The sequence below is a fragment of the Grus americana genome, chromosome 4, assembly GCF_028858705.1.
Source record: "Grus americana isolate bGruAme1 chromosome 4, bGruAme1.mat, whole genome shotgun sequence".
NCBI lineage: Eukaryota > Metazoa > Chordata > Aves > Gruiformes > Gruidae > Grus > Grus americana.
Genome location: NC_072855.1, coordinates 52,718,081 through 52,735,834, shown reverse-complemented (window position 1 = coordinate 52,735,834; position 17,754 = coordinate 52,718,081). Strand labels below are relative to the sequence as shown.

Below are 17,754 nucleotides of genomic sequence, written 5' to 3'. Positions count from 1 at the left end.
CCTCCCCATGCCTATGCAGGAGAAAAGCTAGAAGCAGGAATTTTAAATCTTGATTAATCTAAGGTGCAAACAATAAGGACTTTGTGCATCATCCAGGCTTGAAAAGGGCATTGCTGTCTCAAAGGAGAGGAGCTCTGGGGGGTTGGAAGCTCTAACTTGGCCTCTTTCTCCCTTAGGATGTGGTGGTGGTTGGAGAGGAAAACTTCACCACTCCGTGCTATATCCAGCTGGACCCCGAGGCCTGCCATATCCTGACAGAAACCCTCAGCACGTATGCATTGGTGGGACAGTCAATCACCAAAGCAGCAGCCAAACGTCTCAAACTGGCCATCTTTGGACCACTGTCCTGCTCTTCCTTGGAATACAGCATCCGGGTCTACTGCCTCGATGACACACAGGATGCCCTTAAGGTGGCTGTTGCTCTCTTGCTCGCTTTCCCCCTCCTCTCCCTCTCCAGCTCTCGCAGGACTGCAGTCATAGCGGTGACTAGACCCTCTGCTCTGTGTATTCCTGCTCCCTGGGTTATTTTTCTGATTAGAAGAGCTTGACAACAAGCCATTGTTCTACAGTTTAACCTACACACACTATGAATTGTCCTTTGGATAGGGATCTCACACTATTTTCTGTCCAGCAGTCTTTTTTTCCTTTGTTTACCTGTATCATATCCTGAATCCTAAGATGTCTGCATTATTAAAAGGCCATAAGGTACATGGGGCTTCATTCGTTATTCATTTATTTTTAATGCTAAGTGCCAGCTCCCCAGAGATGGGGAAACATATAAATGCCTTTTTGTAAATAGTCGATAATGACAAAAGAAGCTTCTGGGCTGTTAATCACTGCCTGCTTTCATACTGCTTTATTACACCTCTTCGCGTGCAGCTTTTTGCGTTGGGAATTCGCAACTAAAATAAGCCAAAGCTGGTGCATTCTCTAACTATATAACCTTATTCTCACTGTGAAATTATGGCATGCACACAAACACACACGCGCTACATACAGATGAGCAGGTAGATAGCCATACGTGCTATTTCTCTTTATAAATACGTGTATTTATGCAGATAGTATCTATAATAGACGCACTCATGAAATATGTAGCTCCAACTGCACATGTAAGAATGGAGGTTATTAAAAGGTGGGGTTTTTTTCTTTAATCATAGCCAGTGCAACTTCCCAAATGCTTCTTTGCAGCAAAACGAGTTCAAAGCCTGACTCTAAGCAGAGTCATCCTGGTGCTGTATATGCTTTTGTTTCCTCAGCTCCGCGTGGGAATTATTGGGATTCAAACCCGTGTACAGTGGCTGGGAGATGTTTGTGTTTTCCATCACTATGAATGGCGTGCTCTGTTTTCATCAAATACTATCTGATATCAAGGCCTTGCTGGGGGGTACTCTTTCACTATATGTAAGAAAAGTATAGTATAAGGGTTGAAGCAGGCATATCGTGACTTCAGCATAGTTTTGTCTGCCCAGGGTCTGGGAGCTCGGTCTCTGTCAGTGCATTGGTGTTATCAGGCTTTTAGAAACAATTATTTTCCCCACTCTGATTTCCCTTTTGGTTTTCCTCTTTAAAACAAGTGAAAAGGATCTTTTGTAGTGATCAAGCCTCAAAAGTCCTGATGGGTTTATGCCTGTGCTGCGTAATACAATTTTCCATGAGTTTGTCAAGGCCTGAGGTAATAATAAGTGAGTCGGAGGGGCCTTGGACAGACAGCTAATGCAGTCAGAGCTGGGGGAATCCAATTAGGTGTTACTCAGGAGCTGTTGGTTTATTTCTAATAGACTGTGGGGAGAGTTGTGAGGTAAAGTTAATCCAATTCAGTGCTGTAGAAGAAGGGATCAGGAGAGCTGCTGAGCAACACAAAGGGACCATCTTTCACCTGAGAAGCTGCAGCCGATGTTTGGGAGAGGAGCAGGCCAGCCCTTGGGCTTCTGCTTCAGGTAGATTGCAAAGTGGGCTTGGAATTTGGTGAGGAAGGGTCAGCAAAGTCAGGCAGCTGGCATCCCACTTGTACTTACTGCTTTTTTACAGCAAAGTACGTGCATTTTCATAGAATTGTAGAATGGCTTGGGTTGGAAGGGACCTTAAAGATCATCTAGTTCCAACACCCCTGCTGCAGGCAGGGACACCCTCCACTAGACCAGGTTGCCCAAAGCCCCATCCAACCTGGTCTTAAACACTTCCAGGGATGGGGCCTCCACAGCCTCTCTGGGCAACCTGTTCCAGTGCCTCACCACTCTCACAGTAAAGAATTTCTTCCTAATATCTAATCTAAATTGACCCTCCTTCAGCTTAAACCCATTACCCCTTGTCCTGTCCTACACTCCCTGATAAACAGTCCCTCACCAGCTTTCCTGTAGGCCCCTTCAGGTACTGGTAAGCCGCAATTAGATCTCCCCGGAGCCGCCTTTTCTCCAGGCTGAACAACCCCAACTCTCTCAGCCTGTCTTCACAGAAGAGGTGCTCCAGCTCTCTGACCATCTTCGTGGCCCTCCTCTGGACTTGCTCCAACAGCTCCATGTCTCTCTCTCTCTCGTACTGGGGCCCCCAGAGCTGGACATGGTACCCCAGGTGGGGTCCAGAGGGGAGCAGAAGGGCAGAATCACCTCCTTCAACCTGCTGCAACTTTAGTTTCATTTTAATTAACTTAATTTAGTATAATTTTAATTTTCTTCTTTTTGGCACATCTACCCCAAGACTGGAAGGCCACCTGTGGGGTTCAAAACCCAGCTACCTGGTGGTTTACAGGAGGACAAACACATGTACTTGCTCGACACAAACTTAGGAATGTATCATCAGGTGCATTTCTCTGGAAATGAAAGGTCTGGGGAAGGAGAAGGTTTAAGAAAAATGAACCTAGGAAACTAGCTGTAGATGAAGGGGTTAAACATGAACTGGTGTGTACAAACCGATGTGTTCAAACCAGCCCTGTGCAATGGTGTTGTGTAGACTCAAAGTATGACTATTTAGAATGAAAAAAAAAAAAAAGTTGGTGTGTTTGCCATGTGCTTTCTTTCACAGCTGGCACCACAGAAGCCCTGGCCGTGTTGGGAGGAGGTCCTTGACATATTGCCAAAGGGAAGCCATTCACCGGGCAGTTACCGCTGGCCGTATGGGACAATGCGTGCAGACAGGGCTGGACCAGTGGGTCCTCAGGTTAAAAGTAATTTGGAGAGGATGGGAAAGCTGTAGGCAGCAAGTGAGGCACCAGCTGCAACGTCTCGGTGTCTTGGGGCTTGCTGCTCCAGCAAGGGGAGAGAAGAGCAGCGTGCGATGTTTCCACATCGGGATGTCTGAGGTTTGGAAGAGCCTTTGTAGGGATTATGTGTTTATTTTAATAGGCAACCAAATGCATTCTGTTATTATTTACAACTAGGAATGAGCATGCCATATGCTGAATGTGTCCTAACAGCCAAAGGAAGACAAGCAGTTGTGGTATAAAACACAGAGCAGTATTTATCCAGCAGGCTTTTCCTCTCATCATGCATAGTAAGCGCTCACTGCCGAACTGCCGGCACCCGCAGTACAGTAGGGAAGTGTAATGACTTGTCATCAATAAGAGCTCGGTTATTGTGGGAGCGGCTTGGCAGCATTCCTGGGGGCTGTGGAGCAGAGTGGGCTCAGTGCTGATTACACACACAGCATCCTCTGCCCCGCAGGGTCCTGAGCCGCCTGGATGGGATGCTCACCAAAATGCTTTTTGGGGAAGGGCAAGGGTAGCTGTGACCTCGAGTGCTGGCCTCTTTTTTTAAGGCTGAGTTTTGCACTTTGAGGGGGATGCCCAAGCTAATCTGCTGTTAAAAAAAAAAAAAAGTAATAATACAATAACTATAAAGAAATCTAGTTACTTTATTCTCATCTGTTTATTCACATATGGCTTTGAGATTGAGGTATGCGAGCTGTGTGTGGCAGCATGGCAGGGGCCGAGCATCTGGGCGCGTGGAAACAGCTGCCTCCCGCACCAGAGGCGAGCGAATGATTTCAGGCTTTAGCAGGGTGTCATCCCCCAACCTGCCTCATGCTGCAGAGTAACTGTCCTGGAAAAAGACAACAAAAAAAGGCACAACAGGCATGTGATCTTCTCTCAGTTATTTAATGTGTATTTTTCCCTCTAATGAAGAAAGGCAACAGCTTAGACTGAATGCCATTGCTTGCTTGTGCTCCATTAATGAGGAAGCCCTTTCCAAATATAGGTTGTGGCTGTCCTGGTGGCTCTGATGATGGAGCGATGCCTTACGCAGCTTCCTCTCCTAGGAATGGCTGTAAGGCCTGGCTCACAGGGGTGGTAAGAGGCAATGGAGAGGGTGGCTGGAGTCACCTCATCACAGGGCAAGCAATGTACAGCTCAGGTTTCGGCTCAGGAGGGCATAAAGGCACCAGCCAGCAGGATGAGCACTGCTCTAAATAAAATGCTTTATGGCTAGAGCCAGCCTGCAGGTTTGAAGGGCTGTGCAAATCATGGCTCCAAATTAATTCTGAATTAATTAGCTGAGCGGCATGGGAGAAGCATGGGCTGCTTGGCATCCTCCCGTTGGAGTGTGTCGAGGGGCTGCGGTGAACAAGGGCGGTTACCAAAAGTGGGGTATTGGAATTAGACACCCAGATCTGCTGAGTGGGATGGTGCAGCGTCACAGCGCGATGTTTTTCCCCCCAGTGGTGTGGCTCCCAGGGCTGGCACTGCACGGACAGGAGCGGTTGTTCGGCGCCCGCGCCCTGCATGCTTGAGAGGTGGTGTCTGCAATTAGCTCACGCAGTGCTGCGCATCATCTTCTGGCCATTCTGGGGAGGTAATTTGGATGTAATGAAGATCTATAGTAATCAGATAATTACTATTGATTACTCATTAGGCTCTTGGCGAGGTAATTAGGGGACACTGGAAAGAAGCTGGAACTGATTCACTGGCATAATCTTAATCCAAAAGGTTTCCTGATTTTGTTTCTTTTCCTCTAATGGCTGATAAACAAACATCATTGTAGCTTCAGGATCTGCCAGATATTGGGCTCGCCAGGGACAGGGGCTTTGCTTTTATGCTAACTAGATCCTAAAAGTGATCAGGAGTAGTTTGTTTTCACTGAGCTAAAACAGAGGCACCTTTGGTTGGCCTGGGTTAGCATCCTGGTTTCATGTGCCTGCGTACTCCTTGAGCATGCTTGGTCTGAATATGATTGGCTTTGGCCGTGTGAGACTGGTTGGTTGGCTCTTGTAATTAAATATGACTGACTTTGGCTGTGCTGGTGTCTAATGTGCTTGTGTAGGTGCCTTTGTACTTGCTTCTTCCGTGTGGGCTACAGTTAGGCTGTTTGTAGGCAACAATCCACTGTGGTCTCATTAGTTACAGGTATATATATATTTTTAGCTGCAGAAAATGTCCAGACTCTTGGCTTACTAGCTTTTAATTACAAGATCAATGTTTTAGTAACCCTGACCTACGTATTCATACGTACAAAATGCTCCATCTCAGTGTCTTGCATTGTTTTGATACCATCCTGCTTGATGGTTAGTCTCAGAATTGGCATCTGTTATCTCCTGTACTGCTCTGTGATGGAGCAGTTTGCCGGGAGGCCACAAGTTGAAGGACCAGGTATGCACAGATCCCATATCAGCAGGACCTATGCAAATAAGAGCTTCCAAAAAGCAAAATAGTAAAGCTACCATTAGATGGCCAGTTTGGGGAGCAATGGGAAGACTGATACATTTCTGTATTCAAACAGTGCCTGCATGCAAAGTCTTTGTGTTCAATATAATTGCATGCAATTAAGCTTTCTGCTTCTAGGACGTGTCAGATAACAGGGTCTCTCCCAAAGGAGACATAGGTGCCTGCATCCCTGCTGCTGTATCATGAGGGCTATACTCAGATCCACTAGTGCAATTCAGGTTCACAGGGAAACACAACTCTGGGTTTTTTTTTTTTTGTATTATGCAAGTTGCAGCATCTACAGCAGTGGATCTTGAGGAGTCAGAAGACCAGTGTGCTGTCTTGATGAAACCTGACCACTTTCTTCTTATTGCAATACTGCAGGAGGTTCTCCAGCTTGAGCGGCAGATGGGCGGGCAGCTTTTGGAGGAGCCCAAAGCTTTGCATTTTAAGGGAAGCACCCACAACCTCCGCCTGTCCATTCATGACATTGCCCACTCTCTCTGGAAGAGCAAACTGCTGGCTAAATACCAGGTGAGCATCACAAACCATTCACATTGGATCCTAGCAATGAGGCTTAAAGAAATACAGTGACACACAGGGGTGTTTAAAAAAACACCAGATGCCAACCTGCAATCCTGTGGGCATTTTTCTTCCTTGGACCATTTGCAGAGACAGTAGCATAGAGCCCATGGTCTCTGGTCTTGTAGCATCCATGCCCTGGGCCCACACCCCTCCCTGACTTCTTTTGCTTTCCTTCTGCAGGAGATTCCCTTTTACCACATCTGGAGCGGGTGCCAGAGGAGCCTGCACTGCACCTTCACACTGGAAAGGTTCAGCCTGAATACCCTGGAGCTGGTGTGCAAACTCTGCGTGCGGCAGGTCGAAGGAGAAGGGCAGATCTTCCAGCTCAACTGCTCAGTCTCAGAGGTAAATGACATCTGTGCACTTCTCTATCTGACTGCAGGAACATGGGAGGGCTAAGGAGATGTAGCCTTTCCCATTGCTATCTGTTTAGCACTTCCCATTTTCCTCCTGACTGCTGGGATGGACATAAGAGATGGATTAACTCATTGCTTTGTATCTCCTGTTGCATTTTCCCTTAGTTTCTCTCACGTGGAAGGGATCATCCATCCTTCAAGGGAGGGAGGAGGGCAGCTATGGTCTCCCTGCTAGTGCCGCCTTTCTGTGTCTGGAGAGGCTCTTTGCCTACCACTCCCTAACGCATCTCGCGAGGCACTGCATGGTCCTATTTCCTGGCAGTCCACAAAATCATCATACCCAACATTTCCCTGGAGAGGGAGAAAGGAGAACAGGAAGATGTCATTGCCATATGTTTGCATGAGCCACTGCACTCCGATCCCACATAATAACTGCTGTGCAATAGGGAGTATCAGATGGTCTAGTTGCAATAGACTTTTCTCCTCAGATTTTGCTACTGCTACAAATCCTGACTATTATCTTCGACAATTTTTCTTTTGACGGCTAATGTTTTCCAGTAGAAAAATGATCATAAGTTTTGGAATATCTTTGCTGATGCTACGCAGCACCTGGAGAATTTTTGCTCCTTCGGGCAGTCAAGCTTAGGGCTGAGACCAAGCGACACATTCAGGTGTGAAGTGGCATTGACTTCAGTGGTTGGGTTTTATGCATGCCACCCTCAGTGGCTATGAAGAGCAGGTTCTCAGGCAGCAATTGCTGCTGGCTGACTTGGGGAAGGGCTGGGAGACCACAGACAAGAGTTACTTGTGCCGTAGGGCCCTGATGGTGTGCACCATTACCCATAACATCTGCTTGTTTAGTGCAAGTAAAGTTACATATTCAGCTGGGGACTACACGGCATTAAAGACAGATGGTAAAACAAGTATCATAAACAATTATTGTAATAAGTGCTGCATTGAGGTAATCTCTAATTTAACCTCGCAGAGAAGAGAAAGAATTGAGAGTAACTTTAATGAAATGCAAGTATACACTATAATCATCTTCAGCTGCTTGTGTGTAATAGGGCCTGCTAATGGATTCAGAGGGAACAGGGTAATATTCTTGTCTTGTGCTGCGATGCCATTCATCAGGGCTGAATAGAGGGAGGGAATAATACCGCCACTGTCATGGCTGCTTGCTGCGAAATTACTCCTCCTGGTCGACACATAGTGATGTTCCCGAGCCTGAGTGACGGGCAGGAGGACCTTGGGCTGCTAAGGGCTGGCGTACAGGGTTGTGTCAACTTTGTTACTAGGAAAAAAAAACCCTAAAACTTGGCTGGTTTGATGATAAAAGTTACCTGGAAGTGTAATGACAGCAACCTGGAAACCAATGTGTATGCTTCTAGAGGCATAAGAGGAAGGGCTCAGTGTGATAAAGACACCAGCCCAGCCATCAGGAAACCTTAGCTGTGGTTCCTCACACTTTCTTCTGGTGACTAACTAGGTCATGTTAGAGTGTGTTTCGGTCTCTGCTTTCAGATGATGTCTGGTTTGGTGTGCTTCTAGTGATTTCAAATTGTGCACATTATTCCCGTCTTGTGGGGGAGGCAGGGAGCTAGCGGTTAGGCATTGCAGGACTCTGCTGGTGCCTTTCTGTGTTGCTGGATCTGCTTCTCTGCCTCTGTGGTAAAAAAATATAGTAACACAGCTTCCTGCATCCTCCCTTTATGGGCTTTCTTTTTTGTCCCCTGTAAAGGATATAAAACTTCTGCAGATGAAACTGTCTTATTCTGGCTTTATACAGTGTCTTGCACTGGGACTTCAAAAATACAAATGCAATGAGTGCCAAAACATGCAAATTTGTGAGGCAAGAGGAAGAGTGCAATACAAGTTTCTCACTGTGTGTTTTTAAAGCCCCCTTTTTATATCTTGTGCTGCTGGTACTGACCCCCAGGGTGCTGCCGGGGATACCTGGGCTCCCTCTGCAACCATCCTGATGGACCTGGGGCGGCAGGCCACCTCGAGAGCCAGGGCAGCGCTGCCTCAGCGTGTCTCTTGGCCCAGAATACAAGGGAAAGTTGTCCATCTGCGGAGCCACCAGTCACCACCCTACAGCTGCTTCTGGCCTGGTAGTGTGGGTGAGCCCGCAGGCAGCAGCGGTGGCATACGAGTCGTTTTGGCGGCTCCCAGGCAGTTGGGGAACCCCGAAGTGGTGGGGTTGGGGCGGCCAGTCTGTGATGCGGGACCTTGGCACCCAGGTAGGATTGCTGCATTTGGCACTGCTTCGGGCGTGTTAACCGAGGACATTACAGTGTGGCATAAACCTTCCTTGGTTAGAAATTTCACTGATTGCCTAAAATGCCATTTCTAAAATAGAAATTAAAAAGAAAAAGTCATATTTATAGAGTGGAAGACAATTAACTGGTGTGGATAAAAGAGTGGAGGCAGAAGAGGTTTAATTCTGTTCATTGTTCACGGATACCGGCTGTCCCCTTGCCATCTCTGCATACATTTTTTGGGGGGAAAAAAACCCACAGACTGCGCATGACTCTGAGCATCTCCAACAAGCTTCCTGGGGGGATTTGTGATGGCAGCTTAAGCCAGGCGTTACCTGGTTTTGAGACAGTTTCAGGTTTTACAGGGCTTTCCCAACTGCCAGCTTAACACGAAGCAACAAGACAGCTCACAGAGGAGAAAACAAACTGACATTTAATGACTAATCCTTTGCACAGGTGTTTCTGGCTGCTCAGTGCTGTGACCTGGGCAGAGGCAGAGATGAAGCAGCTCTCCCATTTCTGCCAGCCTGGCAAAAGGTCTGTCATGCTGTGAAAGAGAATTGAGAAGGCGGGTGAGAGGCATGAAAGGAGACCCAGCCCTGCTTGCCACTTCTTCCGTCGCTTGCTTTGGTAGCTGGAGAAGTGCTGCGCGTGGGAGGAATGTCCCTGCCGCACAGTTGGGTGGCCAGTCGGCATCGATGGGGTTTGGTGGGGCTTTCAGCTGCCCTGCAGGACCTCTGCATTCCTAAGCAAACCCAACCATCCAAACTGACCAACTACCCTTGTCCTACCAGCTACTGAGCTCCTCTTTCTGCCTACCTGTGGGTGCTAAATCCTTCCAGGCCAAGGAAGAGATACAATCCTTGCCCAGAAGAACCAACTGCTTGTTATTCCCAGCAGTGCCACATTACAACTATGTCATGGGGAGCCTCCTAGCTGGGGGGACCGCATCAGAGAGCATCACCCCCGTACCCGCAGGGGACGGGCTGGCTTTGGAGGTGACTTTCCCCTGGAAACACTGCTGCCACCATCTTTGAGCGCAGCGTTGGTCTTGGGGAGGAGGGCAACAGCCACCCCCCGGAGCACACACGTTCCATCTGTCTCCAGCACAGAGTTAAAGCTGCATGGAAATGAGGGATCAGCTTGTGCCTGGGATGGTATTAACCATCTCTCCATGGTCTGCCTGGCATCAGAGGCTTCAGAGAGCACAGGTGCTGCCAGAGGGATGTCAGTGGCATGAGCCTGGTGCTGGCTCCATGTGGGGTAGGGGGCTTGGGGGGCTGCTGGGAAGGGGGTCCTGCCAGCCAAGGCGGGAGAGCCCTCTTCTACCCTAGTAGTAGCAGTTTGCTCTGAAATGTGTCAAGGTGCCTGATCTTTCATTATTTCTAGTAAGTGATTAATTAAGCTGGGCTCAATTTTGTCCAGCCATAGTAATCTTCACCCTCAAAAAAAAAAAAAAAAAAGGGAAAAAAACCCAACCCACCAAAACCTGCTGTCCACCCAAAGTTAGTTATAAATATGTCTCTTTTTCAGGTAACATAAACACTTGATTAGTAGAGGGCTGCTCCCCTCTAATGCAAGTAAAAGCACTGAGTCTGAGGATACACTGCTAGAATCATCTCTGCACTCAGTAACAAAACTGCTGTATTTTTTTTTGGTTTCTTTCCAACCTTAGGAACCTTCTGGCATCGATTATCCTCCTATGGACTCAGCAGGCACCATCACCACCATAGTAGGGCCCAGCGCGTTCAGCATCCCCCTCCCGATAAGGCAGAAGCTGTGCAGCAGCCTGGACGCGCCCCAGACCAGGGGCCACGACTGGCGGATGCTGGCCCACAAGCTGAAACTGGACAGGTGAGTGGGGCTGCCTACGTGTGGCCGGGCGGCACAGATCCCCGGGAGGTATGTGCAAAAGGGTCCTGGTGAAGATGAGTGACAGCAGAGGTGTCTACAGACTGGTCAGACTGACCGCAGAGGAGATGAGCACCTTGACAACACCAGCAGTGGGTGGGCTGAAATCATATAAACTCAGGTAACCTTTATGCAGATCAAAAAAAAGTTTCCTTTCGGCTTGTTGCAGGTACCTGAATTATTTTGCTACGAAATCAAGTCCCACTGGGGTGATCCTGGATCTCTGGGAAGCCCAGAATTTCCCTGATGGCAACCTGAGCATGCTGGCAGCGGTTCTTGAAGAAATGGGAAGACATGAAACCGTTGTTTCTTTGGCAGCAGAAGGAAATTACTGATGCAGCTTTGGCGTGAACAGGAAGGACAGACGCAGGGAGTGGTAATGCCCTGTTATTACAAACGAGAATTGAAATGAAAACCCAGACCAATGAGTTACACAAGAGACATTTCAGAGAAGAAAGCAAGCAAACAAACAAACAAAAAAAAACCAGCCCTGACCTTCACACGTGCTCTCCTTGTACATTATCACAGGATCTAAAAAAAATCATGCAAAGTTGTACCTTGAAAATATAAATCAACCTAATGTTCCTCTCGGCTTGGCTGTACACTGCTTGGTACAGGATTTTACAGTTTCCTAGGAAACGCTTTTTATTGCTATCCAGATATATGGATAAACTTTCTTAACAATCCCAATTTCTATGGATGTTGTTTACATCAAATTCTGGACAGGGGTAAGGAGACTGTCCATGGCTCTTTATATTTTTTGTTTAAAGCCATTCTAGACAAGGCTATGGACAGTCAGCTTATTGGTTTCTGGTGAATTCAGATTTTGGCTACAGTTCTGCACGAGTGTCTCACAATGATCCTCCTGTCATTGTTCTGTTTCCTAGACCTAGTTGTAAAAAGAAAAAAAAAAAAAACCAAACAACAAGAAAATCAGAGTTTAAGAGGCGTGCATCTGGAAAGCAGGTACTCTGGGTGCTAAGCAGGAACACACGTAACATCCCCTTCCTTCCCCAAGGCAGTCCCACTGAGCCTGTGTGGAGAACAGCTGTAGGACAGTGGGGAACGTGGGATCAGACTTCATTTTCAATTCACAATGTAACAACACCCTTTCCACCCCTTTGCGATATGAGGGGGCCAGATATGCAATTCAGAGTGGTTAGGGGGGAAAAAAATGAAATCCAGAAAAAAATAAAAAAGAGAAGTTGCTATGATAATTATTTACTAATTAGTATCTAGTGCAAGGATTATAATTATTATTATTATTACCATTATTACTTTATTTCTAATTTTGTCAGCAGCAGAATGAATCATTCCTGTTTTTATGGAACCTGTTGTCCCTTTCCTGAAGGTCTTTTAAGATATGTCCCTCTATATGCTGTCTGTCCTTCCCTTCTCCAGCCATCACACTCCTCCTCCAAAGTCCTCTGCTAGCCCACACGGCTCACTCACCTCATGTTAGCACTGCTGTGCTTCGTGCCCAATGCAAAGGTGGTATAAACTGGTGACGTTCCGCTGAAGCCACTGATCTGCACCAGTAAAGGGTCCAACCCTGCACCCCTTCCTGGGATGTTTTGCACCACCTTGGTGCCTCCAGGTTGTTCCAAGAAGCAATCCTGTCCCGAGGTGGCTGTGAATCAGCGACAGCCTCCCAGTCCAAATACCTGTAGCCCACTGGTTCAGGAGCACGGGTGCAAGCATGTGGAGACACTGACGTTGACTGCCTGATTTGTGCATCCAAGGTGGGCCTCCATATGTCTTGCTTTGCTTTGAAGTGGTCTGAGAGCCAGCAGCTCCCGTTAGCTCCTCATAGAGTTGCAGGTACTCACTTACTGAAACCCACCACCTCCCATAATGTTTGTGGTTGTCAGAGCTACTGGGACCCTTCTGCTGGGTCATTTCTGGGTGAGATGCACTCGGCGGATCTCCGCAGATATTCCCAGGCTTGCTGCAGCCAGGGAAGCCGCTGCCGCGTTGGCCAGTGTAGGGTGATGGAGTGGTGAAGTCGAAACTCCGGGTACTGCAGTCTGCTGTTCTGCCCTGTGCTCCCTCCACTGCTGCCGCCTGGGCAGGGAGGTGCAGGTCCTCACTGGCTAACGAGGGGGACATTTGTCCCGCTCAGCCACATCCCTCGTGGCCACCACAAACAGGTCAAGTGGGACCTTGGCAAAAGGAGTGCACTCTTGCTTTTTTCAGTTGTCACTGCAAAGGTATTTTATTTTCTGCTCAGTGAAAAGACTGACTCCTTGGTACCTGACAGCCTATTGGATCGCAGTAGTTTTACTGCCAGACTTGTCTGTCCTCTACTTCTGGTGCAAAGAAGGTTTTCTTCCCCAGCCTGTCTGCTCCAGGTTTCCAGCCAGGCCCTGGTTATTGCTGTTGTGTACACACGCATGCCCCTGCCCACACACATGTTCCAGCTTCATCTCCTTTCTGAGACTGGAGTTGGTTTAATTTCTTTTGTGGTTTTGGTTTTGTTTTTCCACAAGGCTTTCCAGATTGCACCTTTAAAGGTAACTTTGAAAATGTTGTTGGTCAAAATGAAAGGAAAATTTCATCTGACCTTTTTCCCATTTGACATTTCCATAGGCTTGGGATTTTTTGTTTTTAATTTCTCAGCTAAGATTGCTGGGCAGTGACCACAAAGCACTCCCTTCCTCATAAGAGGCAACCCAGCAGTTTGCAAACTAGCATTTCAGTCAAAACCAGAGACTAGAGGACATACATTTCAACATCTGTCTGCATTTTGCCTGTGTAAGCCCAACCTTCTCTGAATGCAGCGATGCCAAGGGCGTCCTTTCTACAACCAACCATCTTCCTTTTAGCCTTGGGCATCTGATGCAGTCCATTGCAATGGGCTTTTAACTTCAGGAGACTTTGACTGGAGCTTCCAGCTCTGCCCTTTCCCTACGTTTTTTTACTCATCTGAGAGCTCTACATTGGCTCTCAAAAGATAGATCTCAGCTTTTCTTCCTACTGTGCCATCTTCAGGTGTAACTAGTTGTACTTAGTTCACGTTTTCCCCCCTTCCTGCGTGTCCTTGCTGCGTGACTCCTCTTCCAAGGCAGGTACCTGAGCTGACCTGTCCTTCGGCCCCCTTTCCCCTCTTCGGCTCAGTCTTTGTTAGCTGAAGCCCAGGCTCACTGGTACTCCTGGCTCTTGGCTTTGGCTAGGTGGGCAGCGTGCACACCCTTCTCACAGGGGCCTCGCCAGGAAGTGTCTCGTAGCTGTCTGTAATCGCTACGAGTCCATGCTCCTTTTGCCAGCTCTCTGACCTATCCCCCAATCCCTCCTTCAAGAAAAACAGATGAGCACCTTTCTTAAAATCTTCTGGAGCGTTTTCCTTTTACAGCATCACTGTGAGGAGGATTTTATTGAGAGGAAAAGGCGCTCTGGTTAAGAGGGGCATCCACAGAGGTAGATGGTGGTCAAGAATATCACTTAGGGCAGTAGCATTGCTGTCGCTAGGAGGTGGAGCTGCTCTTCCATTCCAGCTGCTCAGAAACCTTTCCTCACCCACTGCAATCACAGGCAGGGTGGTTTCTCCATCCCCTGCTCCATCAGCTTTTGCAGGGTCCCTGTGTGGTGCCGTGCAAGCTGCCCCAGCCCTGGCAGGGCAGGGAGAAGGTGCTGAGGACGGGGACGTTTCCTCCACAGAGTCACACCTCATCCCAGCAGCTCTGCACTCGTGCTTCGCCACCGCTGCTTGTGGCAGCTCCCACTTCACCTGACACCACCCCTGCATTAATTTTGCTCAGTTTTTTTTGTTTTATTTCTGGGGGTACCACACTGGCAGGGCGTGCGGCCGGGGAAAGGGCTCTGGGCCAGGCCGGTAGTGTACACCCCTCAGCATCCCCATCCTGCTGCCCCAAGGAGGGCAGGTGGGAAGCAAGGGTGGCTAGATCTGCTCGGGATATTATGTTTGGTGGGAGAAAAAAAACCAGCAGTGGTCCCTCCGCCTGGATTGCGTGGACACAGTGCCATCTCGTGGGGCTGAGCCCCAGCTCCAACACACCACCGCCGCAGAGAGCAACATTGCTCGGGAAAAGGCTTTCCCGTGGGGCAGCTCTTGAAAAATGGCAAATAAGTTTGGCAGACAGAACCGACTCTTAAGAGTTATTGTAACATTTTATGTCAGGTAAGCACATCTACTTTTAAAAAAAAAAAAAAAAAAGGCTGCAGGCTTCTAATCCTCCAGTTATTACTACTTTTTTAAATGCTTATCCTTTTAGTTGTCCACCTTCTGCTATGTGCTGTAGCAGTTTTGCTGCTCTTCACACCATCTCTTCATTACATGTTGATTGCTAGCGCTATAAATAATATATATTATATAAATATATATAAAATATCTATTGACTTCAATGAAAACCTTTAATTTCTGAGTAAGAAACACTATCAGAGACAGTCCTTTTCACTTGATTTTTTTTCCTTCAGTTCTTCTTGTGTTGTGTTCTTGTAAAGGTGACTGTCAGTGTATAGGGTAATTTCGGGGTTTGGGTCTTTTTTTTACTAAATTTCTGATCACATCTGATCCACTGTATTTTGCTAAAGAGCGCAAGACCTAAGTGCTGTTTTACAGAATCTCGAAAGTTTTGAGGCAGTGAGGGTCTCTTGAGTCAAGATTTGCTTCCATGGGAGACCAAGACTTTTTTTTCCGTACCGCTGGCAGAAATGCAGACACTCGTGAGACATGTTGGAGTCTGGGATGCCCACAGAGCAAAACATGTCTGTTCCTTGGGTTTCTTGCTATTTCTGTTGCTTACATGTAGAATAAATGTATTTACATGCTGTAAGCCCATCATTGTGGACAGTGTCCTAATGTTTTGTATTGCACACTACAATAGTTTCTTTTTGGTTCTGCTTTTCTTCTTGTTTGGGGGGGGGGATATGGGGAAGGGAGGGGTGGGGCAGCCCTTAGACCATTGTATGTTCTAGCCAAGTAGTTATCACAGCTCTGAGGTTAATTTTAAACAAGATGATACTGTTGAGGTTGTGGTTTTGGTTTGGGTTTGTTTTGTTTTTTTTTTAATCTTGTGTCCAGGGCACTTTGTAAACTATCTTACTGAGTGTTCAGAAGTCTTTTCAGGTATTGTCTCTTGTCTGGCCACGAAGTAACTAATTGTTTGCAGGCTGGCTTTCTTAATATCAGGCATGGCAAAGATGCAAGTGGTTTGTGAATGAAAACCAAACCTTTGGCCCTTCTCCCGCAAGGACTCCAATGAGGTATTGACTTTGAGGTTGCCACCGCAATCCATTGCTAGCTTGTGTGTGAAACCTTGAGTTCATAAAATGAGCTGCACTGCAGACTTTTAAATGCTGAAGCATGTATCTCAGGCATCCTTTGAAGTGGACATTTAACAGAAATGCAAAGTGTGTATGTGTGTGTGTGTACACAGAGAGGAGAAAATAAAGGACACCTACTGCTGGATGCTTTTAGCTGTGATGATATTAGTTGTGAGCATCCTCTTATGAACAACTTTTGCTCAGGAAGGTGAAGGTCAAAATTCAGTGCTGTATCATCACTGCAAGATCAAACAGACAGTCTGTTGAGAGCCAACAGAGTAAAAACTGGCAAGGAACTAGAGTTGGACTTGAACCAAAGCCACAGAAATGAGCCCTTAAGTTTGGTAGGTCACGCTCCTAGCTTGAAATAGGAGCATTGAGTTTATTTACTTACTTGTCCTTTAAGCTTGGCAGCTGCTCCCTGAAATCTGAAAATCCTTTTATCTGCAAGTCTTTTGATAAGCTCTGCCTGTACAAAAAAAGCAATGATAATCCAGAGTTCCCACAAACTTCTATCACCAAATAGGTATTTCACATTTCTGTGATGATGGTTAAATGTATTTAATAGTGGTTCAGTCTCCTCGACTGCTTACGAAGAAATTAATTGCTACGTGTGCTGTACCCTGGGCCTGCCCTTTTCTCCCAAAGCATCCCATGCAATGGCATGCAAGTAACTTCTGGATGCCCGCGAAGAAGTGGGATGTAATCAGGCAGGGCTCTCCCGCAGCGGTGAGGTGGCTCTCCGAGCACTGGCACTCTGGTCTCCAGCTGCCGGCTTGCAGCTGGTGGGACAATAGCTCATAGATGAGAAAAGCTCATGTGGCCCCATGAGCTTTGTTGGCTGCTGCCAGCTGGCTCTTGCTACGGCTTGCCAGTAAATTTGTGAGCTTAATACGAAAAAAAAGCAAAATCAGTCTGGAAAGTAAACAAAATTAGGAAGAAGGAGAAGCAAAACACTCTTCTCCCATAGATCCTGCAAGGCACCTTGCAAAAAGACCCCTTGAGCCGTGAGGCAATAACCTGCTTTGAAGCAGGGAGTGTATCACAGCTGAGACAGAGGAGTTACGGCATTACCTGGCATTACCATTTTGGCGCATCTGTGTGGTGGAGTTTTTTGCTAACACACATTCTGTCTGTTAATGTTGAAGAGTTAAAAAAAAAACCCAAACCCCACAACGTGAAGATGATACATTTGGTACCTTTCAAAAGCAAAGAAGGAGGGCCCATAGGAAATGAAATGTCTGCATGACCCAGGCCGAGAGGGTTTATTGTGTTTCTCCCTCCTCTTCCCATATCTCAGCTCTACCAGGGTTTGAGGGATTTGTTTTCTTTGCTGTTCAGATCTGGAGAACTATTTTGGTTTTGATTTCCCTATTGCTGTATCTTCTATGCAATTCCTTTTCTAAAAACTGACGTACTACCAGAGAAGTGCTAGCCATTGCATTATTTGTATTGCTGTACAGTGGAGGTGTGGTTTACTAGTTCTGAGTGTGCCTCTTACCCCCCTCCCTTTTTCTCCTTCCCTCTGTTTGTAAATGCCTGCATTTATTCTGTCAGCCTGACATGTACAAAGTGTAAGAAAGAATTTTTAAACAGGTAATAAATTATATTTATAAGCAACTGGAAAAAAAAAATACACCACTACCTTGTGTTCAGTTGTTTAGTTCCTGGAAGCTTGGAAGGAAAGAGGAGCCTTTTACTTAGTTTCTTTAAAAAACAAAACAAAACA

General features: G+C 47.0%; 1 protein-coding gene across 3 annotated transcripts in view; it reads left to right on the top strand.

Moving 5' to 3' along the window:
* UNC5C (unc-5 netrin receptor C) overlaps positions 1-15,611 on the top strand; it is a 262,479-nt gene extending 246,868 nt beyond the window's left edge. For all 3 annotated transcript variants that reach the window (XM_054824508.1, XM_054824507.1, XM_054824509.1), the window contains 5 exons: positions 177-410; positions 6,017-6,166; positions 6,398-6,562; positions 10,507-10,685; positions 10,912-15,611. In XM_054824508.1, the coding sequence (XP_054680483.1) occupies positions 177-410; positions 6,017-6,166; positions 6,398-6,562; positions 10,507-10,685; positions 10,912-11,077 (894 nt within the window). In that variant the 3' untranslated portion in view covers positions 11,078-15,611. The remainder of the gene's footprint in view (positions 1-176; positions 411-6,016; positions 6,167-6,397; positions 6,563-10,506; positions 10,686-10,911) is intronic.
* The last annotated feature ends 2,143 nt before the right edge of the window (positions 15,612-17,754 follow it).